We start from the raw sequence: 27,108 nt of genomic DNA, 5'->3' as shown, positions 1-27,108 counted from the left end.
ATCTAGCCGTGGGTTAGGCAACGGCTATATTCCTTGTAAGAGAAACGCAGAGAGGAGTAAATTAGGCACGAAGAACCTCACTTAAAAATAAAATAAAAATACATGGTATGGCTGATTCGTGAGTATTGTTCGTCGGCCTGATAATAGGACCACAAGCCAGTCGGATTTTAATTTTTTTTTATATTTATGGTAAGTGAAACTGAGAACTCAAATATCACTACCCAAAGCCGTTTGGCGGAACTCTCAAAAATTTTCTACAGAATGGATTCTGAAATTTGCCGAGACCCTGTATGACATCTTAAAAGAAGGTTGAGTTTGCGAGAAGCAGTGTGCTTCTGTGGCAGCATGCGCGCCTCCCATGCGGGTGAATTGGCTTCGGTTTCCATCTGATCCAAATTTGGAAACAAAGCTCATACAATTACAGCGTTTCTTAGGAAGAACAGTAAATATTTTAGCAGGTGGTAGCATAGACTAGTTCAAGTAAAACATTCCATACAACGTGTGGCCATTTCTTGTATGTTACATATATATGGCTGGTTACAGAATAAGTCTACTTTTGGCATGTTGTTACTTCAATTGCAATGCATTCATTTACGAAGTGAAATTTTTGTTTCATGTTCAATTTGTGAAGTTCTTTACATAATTGAATTTTCAGCTGTGATTGTAATTCGTGGGTCATTTCTACTGCATCCTTTAAAAATGCTGAGTATTCCGCTAAGGTGTTTTTCAATGCAATCGCTGTTGCTTCTGGTAGAAAATACTATAAATAATTTTCTAACTGCAGATTAACGCCGTGAAGAGAGTTTACTCGTGTTTTTACGTAGCTGCCTGATAAGGATACAGTGCCAGCAGTCATATTTCATCTGAATATGTAAATGACTAGAGTCTAGGATAAATAGAAGATATTATTCCGTCGGTAGAACGTAGTCATTCAACAAGCGTACCCGGAATTTCTAAACCTCTCGCTGTTCTACAAATAAGAATATGGCGGAAATAATGTATGCACTTCCTCTGTCAATATCATTTATAGCGGATTCATTACCTTTGAGAACATGATGAAGTAGACGACTCGAAATTTGTCGTTGGTTAGTTTCGTATCGACGAGTACTCCCATTAATACTACACTGACAGGAGCGAAAATCGTAACACCAAAAATAATTAACGCACAGTAATAAAATTTCGGTAATACATTTGTAATTTATGTAGGTGATTAACACCGCAAATTCACAAGTTAACGTAAGCGCGAGATAAGCCACTGCAAATGTGAAATATTGGTACATAAATAACCGATGTCACCGCCAGAATGTTGAATACAAGCATGCGAACGCGCATGCATTGGGTTGTACAGCCGGCCGCTGTGGCCGAGTGGTTCTAGGCTCTTTAGTCCAGAACCGCGCTGCTGCTACGGTCGCAGGTTTGAATCCTGGCTCTGGCACGGATGTGTGTGATGGCCTAAGTTAGTTAGGTTTACGTAGTACTAAAGCTAGGGGACTGATGACCTCAGATGTGAAGTCCCACAGTGCTTAGGGTTCGAATCCTGCCTCGGGCACGGATGTATGTGATGTCCTTAGGTTATTAAGATTTACACTACCGGCCTTTAAAATTGCTACACCACGACGATGACGAGCTACAGACGCGAAATATAACCGACAGGAAGAAGATGCTGTGATATGCAAATGTGTAACTTTTCAGAGCATTCACACAAGGTAGGCGCCGGTGGCGACACCTACAACGTGCTGTCATGAGGAAAGTTTCCAACCGATTTCTCATACACAAATAGCAGTTGACCGGCGTTTCCTGGTGAAACTTTGTTGTGGTGCTTCGTGTAAGGAGGAGAAATGCGTAACATCACGTTTCCGACTTTGATAAAGGTCGGATTGCAGCCTATCGCGATTGCGGTTTATCGTATCGCAACATTGCTACTTGCGTTGGTCGAGATACAATGACTGTTAGCAGAATATGGAATCGGTGGGTTCAGGAGGGTAATACGGAACGCCGTGCTGGATCCCAACGGCCTCGTATCACTAGCAGTCGGGATGACAGGCATCTTATCCACATGGCTGTAACGGATTGTGCAGCTACGTCTCGATCCCTGAGTCAACAGATGGGGACGTTTGCAAGACAATAACCATCTGCATGCACAGTTCGACGACGTTTCCAGCAGCATGGACTATCAGCCCAGAGAACATGACTGCGGTTACCTTTGACGCTGCGTCACAGACAGGAGCGCCTGCGATGGTGTACTCAACGCCGAACCTGGGTGCACGAACGGCAAAACGTCATTTTTTTCTGATGAATCCAGGTTCTGTTTACAGCATCATGATGGTCACATCCATGTTTAGCGATATCGCGTTGAACACACATTGGAAGCGTGTATTCGTCATCGCCATAGTGGCGTATCACCCGGCGTGATGGTTTGGGGTGCCATTGGTTACACGTCTCGTTCACCTCTTGTTCGCATTGACGGTAATTTGAACAGTGGATGTTACATTTCAGATGTGTTACGACCCGTGGCTCTACCCTCCATTCGATCCTTGCGAAACCCTACATTTCAGCAGGATAATGCACGACCGCATGTTGCACGTCCTGTACGGGTCTTTCTGAACAGAGAAAATGTTCGACTGCTGCCCTGGCCAGCACATTCTCCAGATCTCTCACCAACTGAAAACGTCTGGTCTATGGTGGCCGAGCAACTGGCTCGTCACAATACGCCCGTCACCAGTCTTGATGATCTGTGGTATCGTGTTGAAGCTGCATGGGCAGCTGTACCTGTACACGCCATCCAAGCTCTGTTTGACTCAATGCCCAGGCGTATAAAGGCCTTTATTACGGCCAGAAGTGGTTTTTCTGGGTACTGATTCCTCAGAATCTATGCACCCAAATTGCGTGGACATGAAATCACATGTCAGTTCAAGTATAATATATTTGTCCAATGAATACCCGTGTGTCATCTGCATTTCTTCTTGGTGTAGCAATTGTAATGGCCAGTAGTGTAATTAGTTGTAAGTGTAGGGGACTGATGACCTCAGATGTTAAGTCCCATAGTGCTTAGAGCCCTTTGAATTAGGATTGTACAGTTGCCGGATGTCAGTTTGTGGAATGGAATTCCATGCCTGTTGCACTTGGTCGGTCAGTACAGGGTCGCTTAATGCTATTTGTGGATGACGCTGGAGTCGCCGTCCGATGATGTCTCATATGTGCTCGACTGGAGGCAGATCTGCTGGTCTGAAGTGCTGTTCATGAGTGGCAGCACAACAGGTCGAATCATCAGACAGACGTACAAATTTCCAATCAGGTTGCGTGGGATAATCACAAGATTGCTCCTGCCATCACGCGACAATAAATCCAGTTGTAGGTCCAATGTGTCTAGCATGCAGACAGATTGGTTGCAGATCCTCAACTGGACTCTCCTAACCAACATACGACCATCATTGGCATCGAGGCAGAACTAGTTTTCATAGAAAACGCAACACACCTCCACCATGCCCTCAAATGAGTCGCAAACAGCGGTGATTTTGGGTCAGTAGAACGCACGTTAGAGAGCGTGTGCGTTGGCCCTGTTCTTGAAGTAACCAATTTGTAATAGTTCGTTGTGACACTGTGGTGCCAACTGTTGCTAAAATTGCTACCGCAGATGCGGTACGATGCACCGGTGACATACGCCGAACACGACAGTCTTCCCCCTCGATCGTGCCACATGGCCGGCTGGACCCGGGTCTTCTTGCTACCGAATATTCTTCTGACTACCGCTGCCAGCAATCGCGTACAGTGGCTACATTGCTGCCAAACCTATCTGCAATATCGCAGAAGGAACATCCAGCTTCTCGTAGCCCTGTTACACGACCCCGTTCAAACTCACAGAGGTGTTGATAATAGCCTCTTTGTCGACATAAAAGCATTCTTATCTAACTTCGACTCAACAGTCCAATGTAAAAAGTAACAAACCCTAACAACCTTTACAGCTTTTGCTTAACACCTGATGGCTCTCGCCTGCCGGTGTGGCCAAGCGGTTCTAGGCGCTACAGTCTGGAACCGCGCGACCGCTACGGTCGCAGGTTCGTATACTGCCTCGGGCTTGGATGTGTGTGATGTCCTTAGGTTAGTTAGGTTTAAGTAGTTCTAAGTTGTAGGGGACTGATGACCTCAGAAGTTAAGTCCCATAGTGCTCAGAGCCATTTGAACCATTTTTTTGATGGCTCTCGATCTTCCACCATAACCGAGTTCATCAACATGAGGTAGCAAATATGAGGTAGCCAAGAAGGTGGAAACGTGAGTTCTACTATGCCAAGACTGCTTGGTAGCTGCAACAGAAAAACACAGTTAACTAGCAAGAGTACAAAATAAGAAAGTATTTATTACTTAAGTTTGTTGTAGTCCATGGTTTGCTGGTTGACAATTATACTCGTAGAAGATGCGACTAGACTAAGCGTCGGTAAATGACATAATTTACAAGTCACAAATCTTGCAGTGACGAAGTAATCTCTTGTAATCTTGAATGTCGAATCTGGTGAATTTGAAGACTAAACTGGAACTGGGCTACAAAGACTTGATGGTAGCAATGGCTGACCTGCAGACGATACTGACTGACGTCGGCGCTGGCTAACCACTGAGCGCGGTTACGAACTGAAGACTCGCACAACTGCACTACACTCCTGCTACACATGAAGTGGCCTAGCGGCGAGTTTAAGTACTGCGACTGGCTGTGTACTCTTTGACTAGCACAGCCATTCTGCTGTTCCGTTTATCGAGAGAATCGCATCCGGCGGATCGATCTCTCAGGCGGCGGTGTGGTCGTATGACTGACGACATCACAAAACCGAACCTGATTTTCATCCTCACAGTGGCCTTACTGGCGCCACTCTTATGTGACTGGAGCATCATCTTTCAGAAATAGAAACACACCTACCAGCTTTCGTTTATGCCACACAAGTCCTTGGTGTTGCGATTTTTCCCATCAGTGTATTTACTGATAAAGCCACTTTCTTCTTTACGGTATCATCAACTCTTTCAACTCATATCGGTGAGCCAACGGAAATCCGCATGCTTTTGGTTGAAAATTGCTCTGAGAAGCTTAGAACTACTTAAACCTAACTAACATAACGACATCACACACATCCATGCCAAAGGCAGGATTCGAACATGTGACCGTAGCAATCGCGCGGTTCCAGACTGTAGCACCTAGAACCGCTCAGCCACCTCTGCCGGCTTCCGTATGCTTTTGTGGGGACACATTTTCAAGGACACTTCTCTCTAAATGTGTGGTGTGGTATGACACAGCTGATTGGGCCAGTTATATACCGCATCATCTTACACGGCTCCGTTATGTAGAGTTTCTCGAAAACGAGTTTCCAGCATTACTGAAAAGTTTTTTTTGGCTACATCGATGGGTGTGTTTCTTCCGGCATGACTGAGTCCCAGCACATTCTAGTCTCAGATGGAAGATCATCTAAGCCGGAAGGTGGATTGACAGAAAATGTCACATTTCTTGGCCACCTATATCCACGGACCTTTACGCCTTCATATTTTTGCCTGTGGGGATACTTGATAGATAACGTCTAGAAACAAAAAGCAATCACGGGAAACGAATTCGACGTTCGGATTATGAATAGTACTGTCATCATGGAGGGACACCAAGACGACCTCAGAAGAGCTACACAGGGTGTTATCAATAGATTTCGAGTGGACACTGAAGTCTGAGGTGGAATTCTTGTAAGTAAACTTTGAACTTAATCATGCGTCTAAGGTGGAATTTTTGGAAGTCAGCTTTGAAATTAGCTATTTGCCTTTGCTTAACAAGAATTGTGAGTGTTTGGTTTCCATTCTAACAACAGTATAAATTGGACACACGTTGCATGGAATATTTCATTCCAATTAGTCTAGCCACTGCCTAGTAAAATATTTACTATTCCTCCTGAATTATTCTGTATATGCAGCAACCGTGTCATATTACTTTCAGCAACACCAAATGCATTCTTTGCTTCAAAAGCTGCGACTCATTAACAACAAAGTACTACGTCTTCATTCTTCTTCTTCTTTTTCTTCTTCTTTTTCTTCTTCTTCTTCTTCTTCTGCATCTTCCAGGTCTTACCCCGTGTCTCCACGGGGTCGGCAAGTTAATTCGGATTTCTCAGTGTTAATAGTAGCTTGTGGCAGGATGTCTTCGCCACCACATCTCCCTGCGACGGAAATCGTATAGCTTATTGTCTGTGTCTAGTGTTATCTCATGATCGAGTGTGAGAATTTTTTCTAATATTTTGTGAATAAAACTGTCTACGTCGCTTAATAAACTTCTTTAAAACGCCGTGTAGTCTGCTACAAAAATTACATTGTATATATTTCGCAAGTTCAAAGTCCTTTTTATCTGATGACGGCTGTAGCCGAAACGGTTTCATTCACAAAAGATTCGCGATGAGCGCGAACTCATGCAGAAAATGTATCTATATTACTAATACGTTTCATAAGTGTTTGTGAATCGGGTAACTGAAGGGAGGCGTGGGTACCAACCCGGTATTCACATAGACAGATGTTGGAAACCGTCTAGAAGCTACTTCCAGACTGGCCAGCACACTCGCCCTCGGTCATTAATCCACCAAGCGGATTCGATCCGTGGCCGACCTTGCCTCCCCGTGTGCAAGAGACATGGTGTGAACGTAAGTTGCAGCCCTTTGGACCTTCAAACGAGCAGAGCGAGCTGGGACTCATATGATAACTGCTTGCGGGAATGTTGTTGATTGCCCCGTACGAACACAGACATACGAGGGTCACTCCAAAATAAATGCACACTGTTTTTGTAAAAATACAGTTTTCATTCTGCATGTGTGAAAGTTTTACAGTGTGTAGATACATGCTTCCCACTTGTTTTCAAACTTAGTTCAACCTGTTCCCGTGAGTGGCGCCGTCACAGCATGTCTTCAAGATGGCTGTTACACTTGACGTTCGTCAGAAACAACGTGTTGCCATAGAATTCCTATTGTGTGAAAACGAGACAGTGGGAAACAATCACAAGAGGTTGAAAAAGGTGTGTGGAGAATCTGCTGTCGATCACAGTACAGTTAGTGGGTGGGCAAGCAGGTTACGTGATGAAAGCGGGATATTGAGGATTGTCCTCGCAGCGGCAGGCCTCGTACTGCACGCACTCCAGACCATGTGCAGAGAGTTAACGAGTTGGTGACTGCTGACAGACGCATCACAGTGACCGAATTGTCACGCTGCGTTGGGATATGGGAAGGAAGTGTTTGCAGAATACTGAAAGTGTTGGCGTTAACAAAGTTTTGTGCCAGGTAGGTTCCCAGGATGTTGACAGTGGCTCACAAAGAAACAAGAAAAACGGTATGCACCGAACTTTTGGAACGGTACGAGAAGGTGGAGATGAATTTCTTGGAAGAATTGTGACAAGTGATGAAATATGGCTTCATCATTTTTCACCAGAGACGAAGAGGCAATCAATGGAGTAGCATCATGCAAATTCACCCAAGAAAAAAAAAAATTAAAAACCACACCTTCTGCTGGAAAAGTTATGGCTACGCTGTTTTTCGATTCCGAAGGACTCTTGCTTGTGGACATCATGCCACTTGGAACCACCATAAATTCTGTTGCATATGTGACTACACTGAAGAAACTTCAAGCTCGACTGAGTCGTGTTCGACCACATCGGCAAAAGCAGAATGGTTTTCTGTTGCACGACAAAGCACGGCCACATGTCAGGCAAAAAACCATGGAAGCGATCACAAAACTCGGATGGACAACACTGAAACACCCGCCTTACAGTCTCGACCTGGCTCCATGTGACTATCATCTCTCTGGGAAACTGAAAGACTCTCTTCGTGGAACAAGGTTTCTGCACTCTGCCAAACAGTGGCTCCAACAGCTTGGCCCAGAATTTATCGTGCGGGTATACAGGCGCTGGTTCCAAAATGGCATAAGGCAGTTGAGAGGGATGGAAATTATGTGGAGAAATAAAAATATTGTTCCTAAAGGGTGTATCTACACACTGTAAAACTTTCAAAAATGTAGAATAAAAGATGGATTTTAAGAAAAATAGTGTGCATTTCTTTTGGAGTGACTCTCGTATGTTACTTACAAGTTACCATGAATTTTTAAACATTAAATTTCCATTCTGTAGCTCGCTGAAACACTGTATGAACTACACGCGCACGCTACGATGAGTGATAGTTACTGCTGTTTCTGGGAGCGCAGTGAGACGCCGCAGTGCGTGAGCATGTGTGTGTGTGTGTGTGTGTGTGTGTGTGTGAGCGCGCGTCCGTGTCTATTTACGCAGGCGAGAGCTCGCCGTGTGCCACGCACCAGCGGGCGGCTTACGCAAGGGACGGCGGCGTGCGGTACGCTTTATCGCGATATCGATCGTACCTCGATTACACCTCGTGTAGAGATGCGTGACGTCAGACAAGCACGTCGAACGTGATGAAGCTTTCCTCTTATCAAAACAAAAAGTTTTCGTCATAGCTTGAAGTTGGGGAATCATGCTCAATATCGTGTCTCTAGACAGCGTTCTTCGAAAAGTGTTTCTCTTGGGTATTGTTAAAACACTGATAACGTATAAGGGGCAGTCAAATGAAAACTATACGGATGGAACTAAAGTAAAATCTTTATTATTTCAAAAAGGAATCGGCTTAACTTTTCACACATTTACCCCACTGTGAGACAGACGGTCAATGCCTTCGTGCAGAAGTGTTTGCGATTGCCTACGGAGTCATAATTGTACCCAGGCGCGCACCACTTCGTTCCAACCAAATCGACGGCCACGAATGTCTTCAGCGCTCCAAAAACGTGGAAATCGCATGGGGAGATATTGCGACTTCCCAGCGAAACTTCTGCAGTGTAGGCGAAACAACAGGCGCGCCACCTCCGGGAAAGTCATGACGACATTTTTCTTTGACTACAAGGGTGTGCTCCTCATTGTGTTTCTGGAAGACGGCACCGCTATTACCGCACAACTGTAAGTGGCCACTTCTGCAAAAATTGAACGGTGCCAGAAAGTCCAAATGTCCAGGAATGTTGGCAGACGGCATCGTTCTGTTGCAGGATAATGACGGCCCCCACGTTGCCAAGGCTACGCTGCAGACGTGTCGCTGGGAAGCCACTACACATCCTTCATACAGTCCAGATCTCTCCCCACCCGTTTTCCATATTTATGGAACACTGAAGATGTGCACGGCTGTATAGAAACATGGTTCCGTAAAAGGATAAATGTATTAACACTTAATGCGATTATTTTTTAAATTTGTTAATCAGTATACTTGAACAGTGATGTTGAACTTTCAAAATCTTTTCTTAAAGAATTTACTTTATTTACTAGCGATTCATCAAGAACATTAATAAATTTAATCACACTAGGTGAGCGTGGATGTAGTTTCTTTTTTTTTATTTGGCCTTTGAGTGTGTACTCAATTTAGCCATCGGCAACACGTAGTGACAATGTACACATAATTGAATAAACAAATACAGAAATGCATATTTACAAGAACAAAACGCTTGACTGTTACAGGTTTGTACATAATGTTTAAAAAATTGAATTGAATTGAATTGGAAAATAATTAAAAGTGCCTTGGCTTACAATTCACACCAATTCTGAAATATCTTCATCAGCAAGACATATTTATAATTTACGTACACCATTAAAACCTACAGATTGTGACAAGTACTCTTCATGAAGTTAACTATCGTTTTATATAGACGAACGTCTTTAGTACACAAAAAAGAAGCAGCTGATTGAGGAAGATGGTAGCCCATACTCAGCAATGTCTTCAGAAAGACGAACCGTTCACGGTCAAATTTGGGGCACATAAATAAGATGTGGTTAACATCAGCTTCCGACTCAGGATCACACTCACATGCTGGTGAACTGTAAACGTTGATCCGATGTAGATGATGTGGGAAAGAGGCATGATTGAAGCGGAGTCTTATGATGGTAGAAATCGTGGATCGGTCCAGATGTGTCCTCATGAACCACGGCTGTGAAGGAATCCGAGGTTGTAGCACTGTGTAATAACCGCCTTTTGTCTGTTGAGAAACGTTCCGCATTTCCTGCCATTGTTGTCTTGCGTGATCCTTGACTTCACGTAAGTAGTCTGTATAAGGAAGGTGCAGATCCAGGACGGTACCTAAGGTTGCCGCTCGTTTGGCTAATGCATCACCTTGCCAGGGAGTAACTGATGAAAATGAAATTACCTTCAACAAATAGAAATTTTATTCATAGAAGCCTTTTTAAAACAGATTTAAAATTTATAAACCGAAAAGCACCCTCGAAATATCAAGTTACAAATTTTTTTAGAGGCAACAAACAATATTGACAGTATGAGCCTTCGTGCTGAGAAGCTTGCCGCTTCCTTTCAACACGGCCGCAGTCACGACCGCTCGCAACAACCTCTGAGAGACTACACTGGTGCAAATCTGCAACATACCTTATTACTTTAAACTAAAAACCTTAACAACTCACACAAACACATTAACTATGCACCCCGTAAGAGGGATGGAAATGGTACAAACACTCACACTAAGAACTTATTTGCGACCGAAAGTGCAATTTGTTTTTATGAAAGACTCTTATGGTGGAAGGATGGCAACTTTATAAAAATGGCTATTTAAATAAAACCCATGAAATTCAGACTTACATAAAATGTACAACATGCTCCACATTACACATATACCGGCTCGCAAGATGATAGGCAAGATAAAACATATTTCAGAAATTCGGCCTTTGAGCAATAAATTCGTTAACATCGAATCCGACAAACATGACAGAGGCAGCTATTAACGTACGGCAGACAGACAGACACTAACTGCCTAACAAATGCGGACGAGAGACAAACGAGCAAGCTGGGGACGAGAGACTGACCAAGAAAACAAGTAGAATTTAACAAGTAACTTAAACAACATATCACGAATCACTTAACTTCTAATAACTGCGATTTCTGGCGAAGACCTGGCGCAGCACCCCCAAAACGCTCTCTCGGATCGTCCGCCGCCTGCCGCTTCAACGGACTCAGGAAGGTGCGCCGATCTCCCGTCTCACGGCGTCGCAGCTCGCCCCGGTCAGACCGACGTAGTGGGTTGGTTCCTGTCGCTCTCGCGTCGGCCGCGAAGCCACTACGCCTCGCTATACGGTGCGGCCACTGGACTCACGTGGCGACCTCACATGCGCTGACGCTCCAGGCGGACAGGTCATCTTGTGCCTTAGTGCACGACCGACCAACCGATCGATCTAACCGCCAATGCCCATTGCCTGAGCCAACTCGAGCAGACTAGCGGCCTAACACATAATAGCACACTGGACGACAGACACCAACCGCCTAGCCAATGCGGACGAGAGACAGACCCAGACTAACTTGGCTGACCAGCTGACTAGACTCGCCTAGACTGACAGACTGCCTTCTTGACTGCAACTGCCTGCTTGGCGAGCTCATAGCGCCCCTTAAATACCTTTTCCCCTTTCCCACCAGAGGGAGACACCAAAACTGCGGTAGCCACAGCGGCGCCACCGCCAGAAACGGAGGGCGACTGCTTTACACTACGCGCTGCGGCGCGCTCTTCGAAACAGCAAATTTTACCACTGCTCAATACTACTTTATTCTGTCGTTTTCACTTGACTGAAAAATACAGAGTGGTCAGAAACAGTCTGAAAAGCTTGTAGGGATGTTGCAGGCTATGTTGTGCTGAGGAATAACAGTTAAGAAAAAAAATCGATACATTGCTCGTTTCCGGGTAAATAGCACTGAAATTAGCAACTCAGGCCTTTGCGTACGCGGACTCAAGCGGCCCGCCGGAGTCGGTGTCGCCATACGTGTTCCTCGTTCGGTTTACTAAAACGGAACAAGAGAGCGATACAATAATTGGACATGGGACGGTAGTAAGGATCGAACCCGACCAAAGTACGAGGAGCCTCGTGCGCTCTCATCTATGCATGAGAACAACTGACATAATTATATCCGGTGGGCCGCTTGAATTTGCGCGCTCAACGGCGTGATTGGCTAACATCAATGCTAATTAACTGTGAAACGGCGCAACGTATCATTTTTTTTCTTAACAATTTATTTACCCACCCAACAACACCACAACAATCTTTTCTGATTGTTTCTGACCACTTTGTATATTACGCTATGATTTTGCTCCTCTTGCCTGCGTCATTTCTCCTTGTTCCTCTATATCGTTCCATACCTTATAACTTAGTTAGCTTCAGACACTTTTTAAAAACAACGAAAGCGAAAGAATTACCTGAAATACATATGCGAACTAAAAGCAAACAAATCACCGTCAAAATGTCTAGCGTACCCTCTGCTGACGACAGAACAGTAATAGCAGTGCTGCCAGTGTAGCCATAAGAGCCCTGCAGGAGCTTCGTCATCACTATACATAAAGCAGCTCGTGAAGAAAAATTACCTAAGGTCTGCATGTGATCATCTGGAATATACACTAAAATAAATATGTCACTGAAACTGTTCTTTTGCCCTTCCGTGACCAATAAAGGAGGCATACAGCAACTTCTGTTTTGAGAATTATGATATTTTGTTTCAAGCTAAAGTTCACCTATTTGCTAAATAGTGTCTCATTTACGACCCTTTGAACCTGCTGATCTAAGTGTCTGTTACAATGGATTGTTTCTTCAGCGTCTAGTGCTGGTTATTGTCTTTGCATTCGTCAGTCTTCAGACATCGGTGGCACACAAAACTAGAGTTTTACAGAGAAATTACCTTGATATGTGGAGGAAAGGACACATCTACTTATTTTAAAATCATTTTCAATAGGTGTTAGACGTCTGTACTAGGGTATCCATTTTGTTAGAATAAAGTACATGATGAATCTCAGATATACGATGATTGAGCACATATGACATCACTCATCTATCGTGAGGGGGAAAACAAAATAAGAGTGCATGCGACGTGTCGTTGATGACGCCCCATGTAGCAGGTGTGCTCAAATAAAGACAGCTGTCAAGGGACAGGATTGCGTCAAACAAATATTAGGGTTTATGTTGGAGACAACTAGAGACTGCAGAGATGCTAGCGTGAAAAATGAATGCCTCTAATTAATAAATGGTACTCTATAAATCCAGTAACAGAAGACCTCACTATCTTGAGAAACAGCTTATAAGTTATTACCAAGCGATGTATTTTCATTTGTTTTTTATGTCTTCCTCTGTAATTAATAATCTTCGTAATTACATTTCTAATTAATTCTCCAATTGTTTACATCTCACATTTTTCAATTTCCAGAATTTGAGGCCTTATTTGTGCGTTTTCGGTATGCAATCGGATGAAGCACGAACTCTGTACTACCATTGAATATCAGTAACCAAATCCAAATGGTAATTAATTACGTAACTAAAATAATACGAGAGACATTATTGTAATTAAAGTTCAGGATGATTTTCTTATGAAAAACTAAAGATATTACTATAAAAGATTCTCATTGAATATTGTATTTTATACCTTATTCGGCTGTATTATCAGTTTCTTTACGTTTTTTAAATTTTAAATTGTAACATCAAAATTGTACAAAATTAATAATGCTTTATTTTGGAAGTTATTGTTAAAAGTCTGTATAAAAAGATGCAGTGATGCTGCGAGAAGTCAGTTTTGAAGTTATTTTTGGAAGTCAAAGAGATCAGTGAAATCTGTCCGTGTTTTGTTTACAGTACCGGATACCCTTATGTAATGCAGAATTGACAACTAGATGGCACTAGAGTCGGACCCGACAATATGAGCGAAGGCGGGGAGTGTTGCCTTGTCGATAGACAAGCGGCAGCAACAGAGTGGTTCGGTCAGGAGAGCGCAACGGACTAGTCATTAGGGGTCATCTGAGTAACAAATCCGTCAGGGACAATTCAGCCCTTTTAAATTTCCGAAGTCGAACGTTCGGAGGGTGGTTGTAAAACACAGCATAAAATCAGCGGAAGGAACTAATCGTGAGTTCCAAAACGCTGCCAGCTGACCAATCACCTAGCAAAATTTCAGGCATAGGAAGTTTAAAAGAATAGGGAAAATCGAGCTGCTCCTCATAAGCTACATATTTCTATAGCCAATGCTAAGCGGCGTTTGAGGCGGTGTAAATAGCGCCAGCACTGGACATACCTGGCGTCGAGTGAAATGCCAGTAATGAAGTACGGAGCAGGTGATCTTAGGGTAAGCCATACTTTTCGTGGTTAGGGTGTGATCCCCTACCGCGCTTTAAAAAATGCTAAACGCCGAATTATATGATGTCATTTTATCGTGTTATGTACTGAGCGCTGTAGAGTAGCAGTTCGGAGACGAGGACTGTAGCAGCATGACAAGGCACTGTGTCATAGAGCAGCACCTGTGTGGAAATACTTGTGGACAATAACATTCTTGAAATGGACTGGCCTGTCTAGAGACTCAATGAAGCACCCTTAGGATGAGTTATAACGTCTACTTCGCTCCAGACCCCAGCGTCCAACATAGCTATCTTTTATGGTTTCGTCACTTGAGGAAGAATAGGCTGTCATTCCTCCACAGACATTCAGACACCACTCTGAAAGTGGTCCCAGCCGAATGAAGCTGTCACAAAGCAGATGGGTGGATGCACCTCATGTCAGTATCCACTAAAACGTGTCCAGATATTCTGATCCGGTAGTGTACTCCCACGGTTGCTACAACCCGGCTGCTTACAGCAGGTAAAACACAGCTAACATTTGCAGTTGTACGTCCGCCCGATTAGCCGAGCGGTCTGACGTACGGCTTTCCGGAGCGGGGAGGAGCAGCTGGTCCCCGGCACGAATCCTCCCGGCGGACTTGGGTCGAGGTCAGGTGACCCGGCCAGTCTGTGGACGGTTGTTAGGCGGTTTTCCATCTGCCTTGGCGAATGCAGGCTGGTTCCCCTTATTCCGCCTCAGCTACACTATGTCGGCGATTGCTGCGCAAACGAGCTGATGGATGGATGGATATGGTGGAAATGGGCGCTCAACAGTGTAGTCTTTAGCGTCCGGCAAACGAGCTCTCCACGTACGCGTACACCACCATTACTCTACCACGCAAACATAGGGGTTACACTCGTCTGGTGTGAGACGTTCCCTGGGATAGGGGGTCGGTCAATCGGGGGCCGAACCGCACAATAACCCTGGGTTCGGTGTTGGGCGGCGGAGGGGTGAAGTGGGCTGCGGTAGTCGTGGGGTTGTGGACCACTGTGACTGCGGCGGAGACGGAGCCTCTCCATCGTTTCTAGATCCCCGGTTAACATACAACATATAACATTTTCAGTCAATATAATGACGACTATCTGGAAGTGCCGGCGGCCTTATACGAAAGTCACGTCCCAGATCTGTTGTAGGTACTCCTTCACCTCCGTCATGGGTGATCGAATGTAGTTAGGAAACTGTCTCCTTGGATAATACAGAAAAAGAATGTCACGAGAAGGGCTATATACTGTGTTATATTCTTGGCCAGTACGGATACATTTCTATGTCAGAATACAACTAACAAACGCCGCAAGTCCAATAAAGTCTGTCAACTACTTACCTTTCGCTCGAGGGTTCAAAGCCATGAAGTTCACAGTTTGCGCAATTACTCGGTTACTGGATGTTGTATCAATGAAGTAAAGGAGAAAATGCTGCGTTTACACTCACCATATCTCCCCAAAGCAGAAAACGAATGGAGGAAAACAATTTTTGCTGTCTACTTTATATGTTGAGGCCTAAGTCGACATTGCTAGTCCCCCCGTATAACGGTTTTCCGCTGATCAGCTAGTTTACAAGAATGTCTTCTGGCAACCAGCCACATGATGGCTGAATCCCTTAATTAAATATAGAAGATGGATATCTTTTTCGTCAGTCCAATATTTCTTCTCCTTTGCTGCACAAAAAGTCATTCTTTCCAAATCAGCTGACATTTTTAGACGCTTGTGCCTGTCACTTTAAATCACTTTTTTCGAATATGAAAACAGCACAATCGTCGTTTTACAAACCGGCAACGCCAAAATGCTGCCAAACTAAAAGTAATAACGGTATAAAATATACAGATGGTGATTTTCTAGACACAAGTCTGGCTTTTACAAGAGGTCAGCAACAAGTGGTATAGTAGTCTGCAGTGGTTCTGTTTGAAGGCAGCGTTATATACATCAGTCTTAAGTAGAAAAGCGCTCTGACTATTATTTCGGTTCGCTGAAAACCATATATACATATAAATATGTAGAATCGAAATTTAAATTTCGCTCGTAGAATATCAGTTCTTTAAGTTTGGTATGATTATTTATAATAACTAGATTGCACTGAGCTTGAAAGATAACAATAAATTTGTGATTGAAAAAGAAAAGAGCTACTTTCCCTTAAAATTTAATATAGTAAAAATAATTTGCTTATGTGAGTCACTCATTAGCTTTTTTTGCCTGAAGGTTGTTTTTAGCACTTAAATGTTCCTATGATAAATGTTCGCAATGTAGTCAATGTTTTAATTCGGCGACGTTAATTACTTAATTGCTCATTCAAAAATAGCCTTCTAATAGTACACGATTGCCTGTACCAAGGTAGTTAGACATCCGGCACAGTCTGCAATAGCGGGATCACTCTGCTGTGTGATACAACGCACAGGAAGCAATACCACCTATACATCACCACAAATTAGATACGTGTATGTTCTCCTGCTTTGCGATAAATGTTTGAAAAATTTGGCGCGAACACAAAACTCAGAACTGGGCGTGCATTCTGGATTCATTCAAACATCTCCATGCGAGTATATGTACTCGGCGTATCTGGTATCAAATAAATCAGAAAGGCTGCGTCAGAACGATGTCCTCCGCAATGGAAATCCACTGTGTTACGTAAAGTGAGATTATGACCCGAAGACATCCCAGTCTGCAAGAGTCAGTCAGCTGTCGACCTTGAACACGCAGTCGACCTGTCACGGCTGGAAGACGGCGGATAGCTAGAATTATCTCTCGGTTCACCAGAGTCCATCGAGAACAGCAGACGCTAGGTGCTACCACTCACCGTTAGCTGGGTCAACATCGGCGCCGAACTGGCGCAGGGCCCCGGGCTCCAGGTCTGCAACAAAGAACAGTCACAAGTTAACCGCTGGCTTCATTATCGACTGACCTGAATAAAATGTATCCATGTTGTTTTCATTGCAATATATCGCAAAAGCAGACGCAGATCATAAGAAGAATAATTTTAGCGTTATACTGACAATACTTTTTTCTGAAATGTTTAAACACTTCACAATCCTCATTTTTTGGTTTCAAAGTTATTTATTTTTGTGCCATATTACAAACCAACTCAGTTACCGGCAAACCTGTCATATGTCGAATCCTGCTTTAGTGTTTTGTACGCTTATGCAATTTTTCTTTGATGGAGATTGTTATGGAACATTCTTCCGCAATGGTAATTGCGAAATAGGTTCTCAGATATGTGACGGCGAGTGTTCATTAGAGACAAAGTAGGATACGGGGATGTGTCCACTTTGAGTGACTGCATGAGGATACAGGATTTCTATTTGGTGTGATGAATGTCTACTGTCTCTAAATATGGAAAACTGTAAGTCAGTGCAGATGAGTAGGAAAAATAATCCTGTAATTTCGGATACAGTGCTAGCGCTGTGCTGATTGACATAGTCATGTCGGTTAAATATCTAGGCGTAACTTTGCAAAACAACATCGACTCAAACGAGCATGTAAGGTAGATTGCAGGGAAGGTGAATGATCGGTTTCGGTTTATTCGGATGATTCTAGGAAAACATAGCACATCTTTAAAGAGACCGTGTAAATAACACTTGTGAGACTCATTCTTCAGTACTGTTCGAGTTTTCGAGATCCCGCACTAAATCGGATTAAAGGATGACAACAAAGCAATTCAGAGGCGCGCCTACATTTGTTACCGGAAGTTCTCCGCAGAATCGTCGAAGGAACGAAGAGAAGACAAGAGAAGGGAGAGGATGGTATGACATCTGCTAAGACATCAGGGACATTCTTGCATGTTAGTAGACGGATCTGCAGAGTGTAAAATCTGCAAGTGAAGAAGAGATTGGAATACATCCAACACATAACTGCGGTTGCAGACTGGAACTGATTCTGAGGTGAAGAGGTACGCACAACAGAGGAATAAGTGGCAGGTTGCATCAAGTTTATCAGAGGACCGATGACTCAGAAAAAAATGAAGTTCGATCAACATCCTTGTGTTACATAAATACTCCGTGAACTCAACTGGGAATCCCTGGAGGGAAGAAAACGTTCTTACTGCGAAACACTAAAGAGAACATTTGGAGAACCGGCATTTGGAAAAGACTCCAGGATGATACTAATACCACCAACATACATCTCGCACAACGACCGCAAAAACAAGATAAGAGAAATCGGGCTCGTACTGAAGCATACAGAGTCGTTTTTCCCTCACTCCATTTGTGAGTAAGACAGAAAGCGGAATGTCCAGCAGTAATACCAGATGGTAGCTTGCACAGTATGTATGTAGATGTCGAGATCGAAAAATATATTGATGGTCCCAATACAGCGACTGTTTTTTATAACTGCATACGGATATTGTTCGGATATGCCTGAAACAGAGAGAAAACCCATAGTTCATAGTGCCCAATTGTTGTTGTTATGGTCTTCAGTCCTGAGACTGGTTTGATGCTGCTCTCCATGCTAATCTATTCTGTGCAAGCTCCATCTCCCAGTACCTACTGCAACCTACACCCTTCTGAATCTGCTTAGTGTATTCATCTCTTGGTCTCCCTCTATGATTTTTACCCACCATGCTGCCCTCCAATGCTAAATTTGTGATACCTCGATGCCTCAGGACATGTCCTACCAACCGATCCCTTCTTATAGTCAAGTTGTGCCACAAACTTCTCTTCTCCCCAATCCTATTCAATACCTCCTCATTAGTTACGTGATCTATCCACCTAATCTTCAACATTCTTCTGTAGCACCACATTTCGAAAGCTTCTATTCTCTTCTTGTCCAAACTATTTATTGTCCATGTTTCACTTCTATAAATGGTTACACTCCATACAAATACTTTCAGAAATGACTTCCTGACACTTAAATCTATACTCGATGTTAACAAATTTCTCTTCTTCAGAAACGCTTTCCTTGCCATTGCCAGTCTACATTTTATATCCGCTCTACTTCCACCATCATCAGTTATTTTGCTCCCCAAATAGCAAAACACCTTTACTACTTTAAGTGTCTCATTTCCTAATCTAATTCCCTCAGCATCACCCGACCTAATTCGACCACATTCCATTATCCTTGTTTTGCTTTTGTTGATGTTCATCTTATATCCTCGTTTCAAGACACTATCCAGTCCATTCAACTGCTCTTCTAAGTTCTTTGCTGTCTCTGACAGAATTACAATGTCATCGGATTTTAATACCTACCCCAAATTTTTCTTTTGTTTCCTTTACTGCTTGCTCAATACACAGATTTAACAACATAGGGGAGAGCAAAATTCTAACAGACCCTGTCTCACTCCTTTCCCAACCACTGCTTCCCTTTCATGTCCCTCTACTCTTATAACTGCCATCTGGTTTCTGTACAAATTGTAAATAGCCTTTCGCTCCCTGTATTTTACCTCAGCCACCTTTAGAATTTGAAAGAGAGTATTCCAGTCAACATTGTCAGAAGCTTTCTCTAAGTTTACAAATGCTAGAAACGTAGATTTGCCTTTTCTTAGTCTTTCTTCTAAGATAAGTCGTAAGGTCACTATTGCCACACGTGTTCCAACATTTCTACGGAATCCAAACTGATCTTCCCCCAGGTCGGCTTCTACCAGTTTTTCCATTCGTCTGTAAATAATTCGTGTTAGTATTTTGCAGCTGTGACTTATTAAACTGATAGTTCGGTAATTTTCACATCTACCAACACCTGCTTTCTTTGGGATTGGAATTATTATATTCTTCTTGAAGTCTGAGGGTATGTCGCCTGTCTCGTACATCTTGCTCACCAGATGGTAGAGCTTTGTCAGGACTGGCTCACCCAAGGCCCTCAGTAGTTCTAATGAAATGTTGTCTACTCCCGGGGACTTATTTCGACTCTGGTCTTTCACTGCTCTGTCAAACTCTTCACGTAGTATCGTATCTCCCATTTCATCTTCATCTACATCCTCTTCCATTTCCATAATATTGTCCTCAAGCACATCGCCCTTGTATAGACCCTCTATATACTCCTTCCACCTTTCTGCTTTCCTCTCTTTGCTTAGAACTGGGTTTCCTTCTGAGCTCTTGATATTCACACAGGTGGCTCTCTTTTCTCCAAATGTCTCTTTAATTTTCCTGTAGGTTGTATCTATCTTATTCCTAGTGAGATAAGCCTCCACATACTTACATTTGTCCTCTAGCCATGCCTGCTTAGCCATTTTGCATTTCCTGTCGATCTCATTTTTGAGACGTTTGTATTCCTTTTTGCCTGCTTCATTTACTGCGTTTTTATATTTCCTCCTTTCATCAATTAAATTCAATATTTCTTCTGTTACCCAAGGATTTCTACTAGCCCTCGTCTTTTTACCTACTTGATCCTCTGCTGCCTTCCCTACTTGATCCCTCAGAGCTACCCATTCGTCTTCTACTGTATTTCTTTCCCCCATTCCTTTCAATTGTTCCCTTATTCTCCCTGAAACTCTGTACAACCCCTGGTGTAGTCAGTTTATCCAGGTCCCATCTCCTTAAATTACGACCTTTTTGCAATTTCTTCAGTTTTAATCTACAGTTCATAAACAATCGATTGTGGTCAGAGTCCACATCTGCCCCTGGAAATGTCCTACAATTTAAAACCTGGTTCCTAAACCTATGTCTTACCATTATATAATCTATCTGATACCTTTTAGTATCTCCAGGATTCTTCCATGTATACACCTTGTTTTATGATTCTTGAACCAAGTGTGTGATTAAGTTACGCTCTGTGCGAAATTCTAACAGACGGCTTCCTCTTTCATTTCTTAGCCCCAATCCATATTCACCTACTATGTTTCCTTCTCTCCCTTTTCCTACTGTCGAATTCCAGTCACCCAAGACTATTAAATTTTCGTCTCCCTTCACTACCTGAATAATTTCTTTTATTTCATCATAAATTTCTTCAATTTCTTCGTCATCTGCAGAGCTAGTTGGCATATAAACTTATACTACTGTGGTAAGCATGGGCTTCGTGTCTATCTTGGCCACTATAATACGTTCACTATGCTGTTTGTAGTAGCTTACCCGCATTCCTATTTTTTTATTCATTACTAAACCTACTCCTGCATTACCCCTATTTGATTTTGTATTTATAACCCTGTATTCACCTGACCAGAAGTCTTGTTCCTCCTACCACCGAACTTCACTAATTCCCACTATATCTAACTTTAACCTATCCATTTCCCTTTTTAAATTTTCTAACCTACCTGCCCGATTAAGGGATCTGACATTCTTCGCTCCGATCCGTACAATGCCAGTTTTCTTTCTCCTGATAATGACGTCCTCTTGAGTACTCCCCGCCCGAAGATCCGAATGGGGGACTATTTTACCTCCGGAATACTTTACCCAAGAGGACGCCATCATCATTTAACCATACAGTAAAGCTGCATGCCCTCGGGAAAAATTACGGCTGTAGTTTCCCCTTGCTTTCAGCCGTTCGCAGTACCACAACAGCAAGGCCGTTTTGGTTAATGTTACAAGGCCAGATCAGTCAATCATCCAGACTGTTGCCCCTGCAACTACTCAAAAGGCTGCTGCCCCTCTTCGGGAACCACACGTTTGTCTGGCCTCTCAACAGATACCTCTCCGTTGTGGTTGCACCTACGGTACGGCTATCTGTATCGCTGAGGCACGCAAGCCTCCCCACCAACGGCAAGGTGCATGGTTCATGGCGGGAGGAGTGCCCAAGACATTTAATTAAAAAAAATTCTGGCAGATTAAAATTGTGTGCCGGACCGGGACTCAAATCTGGGACCTCTGCCTTTCGCGCCCTTGGGATTTTTGAAAAACGTTGTTAATTTCTCTGTAATTCCAACACAAGATGTGGGTGCGTGTCGTGAGTCGTGCTTGAATAGCTCAGGACACTGTAATTCATTCATCAAAGGAGTGGCTCACAGAACACTTGCTCGACCTATTCTTGAGTGCATATCTTCAGTCTGAGACCTTCACCAAGTAAGATTAGTAGAACAGACAGAGAAGATCCAATGCATAGCGGCAAGCTTCGTCACGGGATCACTTAGTCAACTTGAGAGCGTTACGGAGATGATCAACAAACATCAGTGGCAGACAACTCAAGAGAGGCGATGTGGGTCATGGAGAGGTTTAAGCACGAATCTTGAGAGTAAACACAGGCAAAGTACGCGTATTACTCCCTCCCGCACACGTCTCACAAAATGACCACAACGCGAAAATCAAAGATATTACAGCTAATGCAGAGGTTTACCACCAACGTCACTCTTTCAATGCGCCAATCGCGACAGAAAGCGGGGTCGGGAGAAGATAGTGCTTTCAGTAGTACCCTCCACAATACACCGTAAGCTGGCTTTCGGAACGTAGATATAGATTTGGAGAGCAAATGTGGTCAGAATCACTCCACTTCGTCAACTGATGTGTCTCCCTGATGCAATACTGTAAATGGCCCACCAAATGTTTGAAACCGGTTGTTTGGTTACTGATCACTCTAAATAGTGATTTTGCCATAAGTTTCTTAATAAGTGCATCTGGTAGTCATTTGATCTCCATTTAGTGACCGAAGTGCTGACGGCTGCCAGCGCACGTGGGTCTTACCCATAATTCCACGGGCAGCTGCAGGGAGAGAAGAGCCAACCCAGTAGCTGCTTGCTCACCTGGCATAATGAAGACAGACGAGACTCGCCAACAAGCCGTGTGGGTGCGGCCCGCTGGTGCGCGGAAGCTGCACTAGCTGCGACTGCGGACCCGGGGCTACGCGGCGAGAGAGCTGTTTTATGTTATGCCCGATTTCACAGCAGCGGCTGCCTTTATGTGGAATTCTGGAAGGCGCTTTCATATTGTCGCTCGCTGCGGGCTCTGAAAGGCGCAAGTAAATAGCTTCCATTCTCGCTCACCACAGCGCACTTTTTCCCGCCCCTCTAGAGAATAGGCAGCATAAACACTGAAGGAGACATTATGCTGGATAATCCGTCTTCTTTATGGCAAGAGATGAGGCCGCAGGTTGCCTCCTGTTTGTACATCTACATCTGCATCTACACTCTGCAAACCCCTGTGAAGTGCATGGCAGAGGGTACGTTCTCTTGTGTCAATTACAACAGCTTTCTCTCGTTCCATTCACGTATGGATCAGGGAAAAAATGGCTGTTTAAATACCTCTGTGAGTGCTGCAGTTAGTCTGATCTTGTCTTCGCGATCCCTATAGAAGCCATAAGTAGGGGGTTGTAATATATTCTTAGATTCATCACTTGATGCAATTTCAACATTTTGTAGATGGGGAACCAATAAGCCTTTTATTTCGCGAAGAGTTTATTACAAATTGTCACAGTTTCAGTACATGTATTTTGGCAATTATTTTCGAACTGAATGGTTCATTCTCAAGCCAGACCTGCTGAGGTTGCGTTGGGAGTGCTTGATCTTAATGACAACCATCTAAAATCAGCAATACATACATTACACAATGACGGTGGATAAATGTCACAATATACATACACATATGCTCACTATACATGTCAGAATCAGAGCATATTTTGCGTATGTTGTCCAAAGACTGGTTTTATGCAGCTCTCCTTGCTTCTCTATCCTTTGCAAGCCTCTTCATCTCCAATAACTACGCGTACTGCAAGCTACACCCTTTTGCATCTGCTTACTGTATTCATCTCTCGGTTTCCCTAAACAATTTTTACCCTCCACACTTACCTCCAGTAATAAGTTGGTGATCCCTTTGTGTCTTAGAACGCATCCTATCAAGCAATCCTCCTTCTAGTCAAGCTGTGCCACAAACTTCTTTTCTCCTCAATTCTATTCAGTACCTCCCCATTAGTTACATGATCTATCCGTCTAAACTTCAGCATTTTTCTCTAGAATTACATTTCAAAACCTTCTACTATCTTCTTGTCTAAACTGTTTAAGATCCATGTTTCACTTCCATACATGGCTTCCCCTTACAAATACTTCCATAAAATACTACCTAACACTTAAATTTATGCTCGATTTTAAAAAATTTCTTTTCTTCATGAACGCTTTTCTTGCCATTGACAGTTCACATTTTATATCTTCTCTACTGTGGCCATCATGAGTTGCACTGCTACCCAAATAAAAAAAAAATCTTCAACTACTTCAACAAGTATTTGGTTGAATTTACAGTCTTCAGATTTGTGTGACTTATCGCGTGATCGAAATTTAGCTGATTTCTTTTAGTACTCATGTGAATAACTTCATACTTTTCCTTATTCAGGGTCAATTGCCACTTTTCGCACCATACAGATATCTTATCTAAATCATTTTGCAAGTCGTTTGGATCATCTAATGACTTTACACGACGGTAAATGACAGCATCATGTGCAAACCACCTAAGACGGCTACTCAGTTTGTCTCCTATGTCGTTAATACAGATCAGGAACAATAGAGGGCCTATCACACTTCCTTGGGGAACGCCGGATATTACTTCTGTTTTACTCGATGATTTTCCGCCTATTACTACGAGCTGTGACCTTTCTGACAGGAAATCGCGAATCCAGTCTCACAACTGAGGCGATATTCCGTAGGCACGCAGTTTGGTTGGAAGACGCTTGTGAGGAACGGTGTCGAAAGCCTTATGGAAACCTACAAATATGGAAACAATTTGACATCCCCTGTCGATAGCACTTACTACTTCAAGAGTATAAAGGGCTAGTTGTGTTTCATAAGAACGATATTTTCTGAAACCGTGCTGACTATGTGTCAATAAACCGTTTTCTTCGAGGTACATCATAATGTTCGAATACAGTATATGTTCCAAAACCCTGCTGCAAATCGACGTTGGTGATATAGGCCAGTAATTCAGCGGATTGCTTCTACTTCCCTTTTTGGGTATTTTATTAATTGCGAATTTTGTTAATTACGAACAATGCACTTATGTGCAGAATTCTCAATCAGTAACAAAGAAACGGATTAGGCGTACAGATTACTGGCACATAATTAAAGTACATTCTTCTTTGGTGCATTTTCCTTAGACAGGCATCGTCTGAATGTGCTTCACTTTTCTCTGTCCCAGTCATCTTCCTCAATCTGCTGCTAACTTCATCCGCATTTTATCTCATCAAATACTCCAAACATTCCTTCCTCCCTTCCCGTCCTTTCTGCAATATTTTCCTCGATGACTCTTAGTTATAGACAATTTCTCCGGAATTAGAGGTGTTCCTATCTTTCTTGTGATTCACACTAGTTTTCTTTCCAAACTTATTCTCAGAAGTACCGGAGCTTCTTCATTCGCTATTCTGTCTATCCATTTCACTTTAAGCATTTTTCTGCACAAACACAATTCACAGATTGAGTAAAATTGTTCCTCTTTCATTTAGATTGCTTTCTTGAGGTATGCAATCAGTGCCTTATTAGAGCCCCATACTTGAATCCGGAAGCGGTGAACAGTCTAGAAACTGAGTGAGGATATATAAAGAGCAACGTAACCTACGGAACATTTTTGTTGTACACAGTTATCTTGCTCTATCTTACTTAAAAATTGTTTTACAGCAAAACTGAAATTGTCTACTTTTAATTATGGTTTCATTCGAAAATTTGTTGATTTGTAATGTGAAACTGAGGGCTGTTGTAGCAAAAATTAAAAAACAATACAGGTTTATCAGAGCGCGTCAGAAAACACATTTTCCCAAGAAAAGATAAAATAAAAAACTGCAAAATCAAAACTGTGTCAAACATTGCTTCGATACTTCGTTGAGCTTATATAAAACATGTTTCTGTTATTCAGAAACATCTTTCGCATTTGACGATAATATCAGGAAGCTCTTGCCTTTGATCCTGATGAAGAACACACTACTAAGTACAAAAAACACCAATAATTATATAGATTTTTTATGTTTGTGCATGTAAACTGTACTTGCATCAAAAGTAATTGCTTTGCGTTCTTCAAAACGCAGAAGTTACGTGATCAGTTAATTTTTATTACTTATTAAGTGCAATGTACACTCCTGGAAATTGAAATAAGAACACCGTGAATTCATTGTCCCAGGAAGGGGAAACTTTATTGACACATTCCTTGGGTCAGATACATCACATGATCACACTGACAGAACCACAGGCACATACACACAGGCAACAGAGCATGCACAATGTCGGCACTAGTACAGTGTATATCCACCTTTCGCAGCAATGCAGGCTGCTATTCTCCCATGGAGACGATCGTAGAGATGCTGGATGTAGTCCTGTGGAACGGCTTGCCATGCCATTTCCACCTGGCGCCTCAGTTGGACCAGCGTTCGTGCTGGACGTGCAGACCGCGTGAGGCGACGCTTCATCGAGTCCCAAACATGCTCAATGGGGGACAGATCCGGAGATGTTGCTGGCCAGGGTAGTTGACTTACACCTTCTAGAGCAGGTTGGGTGGCACGGGATACATGCGGACGTGCATTGTCCTGTTGGAACAGCAAGTTCCCTTGCCGGTCTGGGAATGGTAGAACGATGGGTTCGATGCCGGTTTGGATGTACCGTGCACTATTCAGTGTCCCCTCGACGATCACCACAGGTGTACGGCCAGTGTAGGAGATCGCTCCCCACACCATGATGACGGGTGTTGGCCCTGTGTGCCTCGGTCGTATGCAGTCCTGATTGTGGCGCTCACCTGCACGGCGCCAAACACGCATACGACCATCATTGGCACCAAGGCAGAAGCGACTCTCATCGCTGAAGACGACACGTCTCCATTCCTTCCTCCATTCACACCTGTCGCGACACCACTAGAGGCGGGCTGCACGATGTTGGGGCGTGAGCGGAAGACGGCCTAACGGTGTGCGGGACCGAAGCCCAGCTTCATGGAGACGGTTGCGAATGGTCCTCAGCGATACCCCAGGAGCAACAGTGTCCCTAATTTGCTGGGAAGTGGCGATGCGGTCCCCTACGGCACTGCGTAGGATCCTACGGTCTTGGCGTGCATCCGTGCGTCGCTGCGGTCCGGTCCCAGGTCGACGGGCACGTGCACCTTCCGCCGACCACTGGCGACAACATCGATGTACTGTGGA

The 27,108-nt window shown here is 43.4% G+C and overlaps 1 protein-coding gene across 2 annotated transcripts in view; it reads right to left on the bottom strand.

Annotated features, from left to right (window-relative positions):
• LOC126266867 (neural proliferation differentiation and control protein 1) overlaps positions 1-27,108 on the bottom strand; it is a 1,079,198-nt gene that overhangs the window by 697,047 nt on the left and 355,043 nt on the right. For both annotated transcript variants that reach the window (XM_049971491.1, XM_049971490.1), the window contains exon 2: positions 16,955-17,008. In XM_049971491.1, coding sequence (XP_049827448.1) covers positions 16,955-17,008 — 54 coding nt within the window. The remainder of the gene's footprint in view (positions 1-16,954; positions 17,009-27,108) is intronic.

This window comes from Schistocerca gregaria, chromosome 4, assembly GCF_023897955.1.
Source record: "Schistocerca gregaria isolate iqSchGreg1 chromosome 4, iqSchGreg1.2, whole genome shotgun sequence".
In the NCBI taxonomy this organism is placed as follows: Eukaryota; Metazoa; Arthropoda; class Insecta; order Orthoptera; family Acrididae; genus Schistocerca; species Schistocerca gregaria.
Note: the sequence above shows the minus strand (reverse complement) of the source record. Positions and strands in the feature narration are given on the sequence as shown.